This window comes from Priapulus caudatus, unplaced genomic scaffold (genome assembly GCF_000485595.1).
Source record: "Priapulus caudatus unplaced genomic scaffold, Priapulus_caudatus-5.0.1 Scaffold37, whole genome shotgun sequence".
NCBI classification, from domain to species: Eukaryota; Metazoa; Priapulida; class Priapulimorpha; order Priapulimorphida; family Priapulidae; genus Priapulus; species Priapulus caudatus.
The window spans coordinates 67,993-71,896 of record NW_014577098.1 but is presented as its reverse complement, the minus strand read 5'-3'; the positions used below and the strand labels follow the sequence as shown (position 1 = coordinate 71,896).

Sequence of the window (3,904 nt, the reverse complement as noted above, 5' to 3'; positions counted from 1 at the left end):
CGGCCATTTCCATCAGTAAGTTTACCCCTTTGAGATCGATACGCACGCACGCACGCACGTTTATAACAGCATACTCACACGCGCAAGCGAATGCACCACACACAAACGCACACAACACGCACGCACGCACGCACGCCAAACGCACACACACACCGCGCGCGCGCACACACACGCCGCACGCACACGCACGCACACAAGGGATAGTCAACCTACAACTCACTAGACTTTTAATGACGCCATTATAACACATATTCGATACAATGAGTTTAATCACGTAAGCATTCAATCACAGTCAAACGTCACACCTCTGCGTATATTTAAAAATAATAATGAAAAACTAATTTACATAATTCTAAAAGACGACGACGTCTCAGTACCACAGCACGGCAAACACTTACACCCGTTCATTTCTATCAGTAAGTTTACCCCTCTACTGTCAAACCCGCGTTCACAGTATCACATCTACAAGACAGACACCTGTCTATAACAAGAGCCGCAGAGCGTCTGGGCTCATCTGAGATCTGTTGTTACGGTTATAAACGTAACATTTAAGTCGTGCGTAGTGACACCTTTGTTAGGCGCAATATGCAGCATACGCCGTTGAGCTACAACATATCAGCAACTTCTGCATTCTGCATACCTCCAAATCATTGCGTTGATACAAATCGCGTGCCTGAAACTCCTTTTTGATGTGCATTGTGACCCTAACCCTTACACCTATTAAAAAATAATAAATTTAATTGTTGTAAAAATAATTGTTTTATTGAATTGTTGTAAAATAAATCATGTAAATATTTGCCTTAATTGCAAGAAATAGTTAAAGGATAAAGATGGAAAATACAGAAAACAGGTAAATAATAAAAATCTGATGGGATTCGATCCAGAACCTTTGAGCCGTAATCCTGTGCTGTAGCCGTTGGCATCCAGACATACTGGCTTCCAGATTATGGATGTGCGCATGAATATGAGAACACTGTGACATCATTGAGGCAGTTCAGAATCCATGTTTGACCTCCTCTTGAGCGGTCAAAAGAGGTCACTCTTTCTTCGCACGTCAGTGGAAAGCACATTTATGGCTTTCAATAAAGTTATAAAATGGTAGGTCAGCGCTGAAACAAAACGTTTTTCACTCTGTCATTAAGCCATGTCCTCAGAAATGTCTGATATCTGACCTTTCCCCCACTGCCCTTTGACCATGTGACTCCAATTTTGCCACTGGTGATGGGTTTCCTGCCATCACATTATACACGATATTTAAGAGCATACCTTTGAGCCGTTCAAATTTGTGCGCAATTCTGCATTTCCTCCTATACTTAGTTAAGGAGGAATGTTCCCCTTCTTTTACCACCTCTTGACCTTTGCACTCTTTGTCCCCCCCTACGTCCCGACTTTCAAATCCGTACGTCGAGCCGTTTAGATTTGTGCCCAACTGTTGACGCACGCACGGACGCATGCACGCTCATGCAATTCTACAATCTGCATCTGACTTCGTCAGATAAGCTAATAATAATAAAGGGCAATTAGGGCATTTCTCTTGAGTAGCAGTTTTATAATGAAACTATATAATATATATAATTAACAGACACCCCTCGGTAAAGGGCAATTATGGCATTTCTCTTGAGTGGTAGTTTTACAATGAAACTACCACTATTGAACAGACAATTGTCCATAAGAAGCTTTTTCCCTTTCCTTCAAGGTAAAGGGTATCACCTGAATAGCCCTCACATACAGGTTTGACTATTTATCTGTGTATTTGCACTTCTATAAATCTTTATAAATTTATACTTCCATATCTACCTTCAATTCTATCAATCTACACTTCCACATCTACACATATCGACTTATATAAGTCCGTGATACAAAAAAATCACACCTTGGACGCAATTGAACAAGAGTCCTGAGAGAACAGATGGAGTTTCACGTGTATTAGGAATGCATGTGTCTGTGCCACGCGCAGAACAAAAGCTTGAGACTAAAAACGTCTCAAACATACACCCAAAAACAACACATTTTTACGAAACATTCAAAGTCCACACACAATAATAGCCTATTTTCCATGATTTTCCAGAACCCGGAAAAATGTCATTTCAGGATTTCAAGGACTTTCTCGGTTCTCAAGGTCACGTACGAAAACTGTGCGCAGCAACGGCAACCCCTCCTCACTTTTTCTTATGGCATTCAATGGCGGCGCCGCCCCATCTCAGCCGGTAGGTGGCGCCACACCCCCAGCTGAGCGTCGGACTTATCACCGCGGCGACAAACACGTAGTAGGTAGAGATTTCACGCAGCAACCAGCACCTGAGGAAGTCCAGACGGCTGAAGGGAAGCGGTCCACACTGCAACAAGAAATGACGCTAGCGTCAATTCACCTGTAGTAGCAGCTAGTGTCAGCTTACCTGTAGTGTTAGCTAGTGTCAGCTTACCTGTAGTGTTAGCTAGCATCATGTACTGCAGTCTAGTGTTCAGCTCCTATTTACCCGCTAGTGTCAGCTTACCTTGTGTTAGCTTTGCGTGTAGTCTTACTGTAGTGTTAGCTTGTCAGCTTACCTGTGTGTTAGCTATGTTAGCCTTTACCTGTAGTGTTAGTTAGCTGTTAAGCTCTACCTGTTAGTGTTAGCTTACGCTACGGTGTACTAGTGTAGCTTACCTGTAAGTGTTAGCTAGTGTCAGCTTATCCTGTAAGTGTTATAGCTAGTGTTAACTTATCTGTGTGTAGCTAGTGTCAGCCTTACTGTAGTGTTGCTAGCATCTCAAGCCTTACCTGTAGTTGTAGCTAGTGTCAGTCTTACCTGTAGTGTTAGTAGTGTCAGCTTACTGTAGTGTTTAGCTTAGCATCAGTTACCTGTAGTGTTAGCTAGTGTCAGCTTACCTGTAGTGTTAGCTAGCATCAGCTTACCTGTAGTGTTAGCTAGTGTTAGCTTACCTGTAGTGTTAGCTAGTGTCAGCTTACCTGTAGTGTTAGCTAGTGTTAGCCCATTACTAGTGTTAGCTAGTGTCAGCCCTTACTGTAATTGCTTAGCTAGCATGCAGCCTTACCTGTAGTGTTAGCTAGTGTCAGTTTACCTGTAGTGTTAGCTATTGTTAGCTATGTCAGCTTACCTGTAGTGTTAGCTAGCATCAGTTTACCTGTAGTGTTAGCTAGTGTTAGCTTACCTGTAGTGCTAGTATTAACTTACCTGTAGTGTTAGCTAGTGTCAGTTTACCTGTAGTGTTAGCTAGCATCAGTTTACCTGTAGTGTTAGCTAGTGTCAGCTTACCTGTAGTGTTAGTGGTCATTTACCTCGCTAGTGTTAGCTGCATCAAGTTTACCTGTAGTGCTTAGCTAGTGTTAGCTAGTGCCAACCTTACATGTATGTGTTAGCTAGTGTTTAGTACCTGTACGCTGTAGCTAGTTTAGCTCTGTATGTTAGTGCATCAGCTTACCTGTAGTGTTAGCTAGTGCTAATATACCCTGTTAAGTCGCTGATAACTCTGTGTGTAGTGCTTCAGCTTACCTGTAGTGTTAGCTAGTGTCAGCTTACCTGTAGTGTTAGCTAGTGTCAGCTTACCTGTAGTGTTAGCTAGTGTCAGCTTACCTGTAGTGTTAGCTAGTGTCATCTTACCTGTAGTGTAAGCTAGTGTTAGCTTACCTGTAGTATTAGCTAGTGTTAGCTTAACTGTAGTGTTAGCTAGCATCAGCTTACCTGTAGTGTTAGCTAGTGTTAACTTACTTGTAGTGTCAGTTTACCTGTAGTGTTAGCTAGTGTTAACTTACTTGTAGTGTCAGTTTACCTGTAGTGTTAGCTAGTGTTAACTTACCTGTAGTGTTGACAGTTTATGGTTAGATCCGGCGGCCCAGCCTGCGACGTGAGTCACGTACAGTGACGCTGCGCAGGCGGCGGGACAGTCCAGCCAGGTATGTGTG

The 3,904-nt window shown here is 42.8% G+C and overlaps 1 protein-coding gene across 1 annotated transcript in view; it reads right to left on the bottom strand.

Annotated features, from left to right (window-relative positions):
• Positions 1 to 3,851: 3,851 nt before the first annotated feature.
• The window catches only part of LOC106818585 (ceramide glucosyltransferase-like), a 13,658-nt gene continuing 13,605 nt past the window's right edge, over positions 3,852 to 3,904 (bottom strand). The window contains exon 8 of the mRNA XM_014823282.1: positions 3,852 to 3,866. Coding sequence (XP_014678768.1) covers positions 3,852 to 3,866 — 15 coding nt within the window. The remainder of the gene's footprint in view (positions 3,867 to 3,904) is intronic.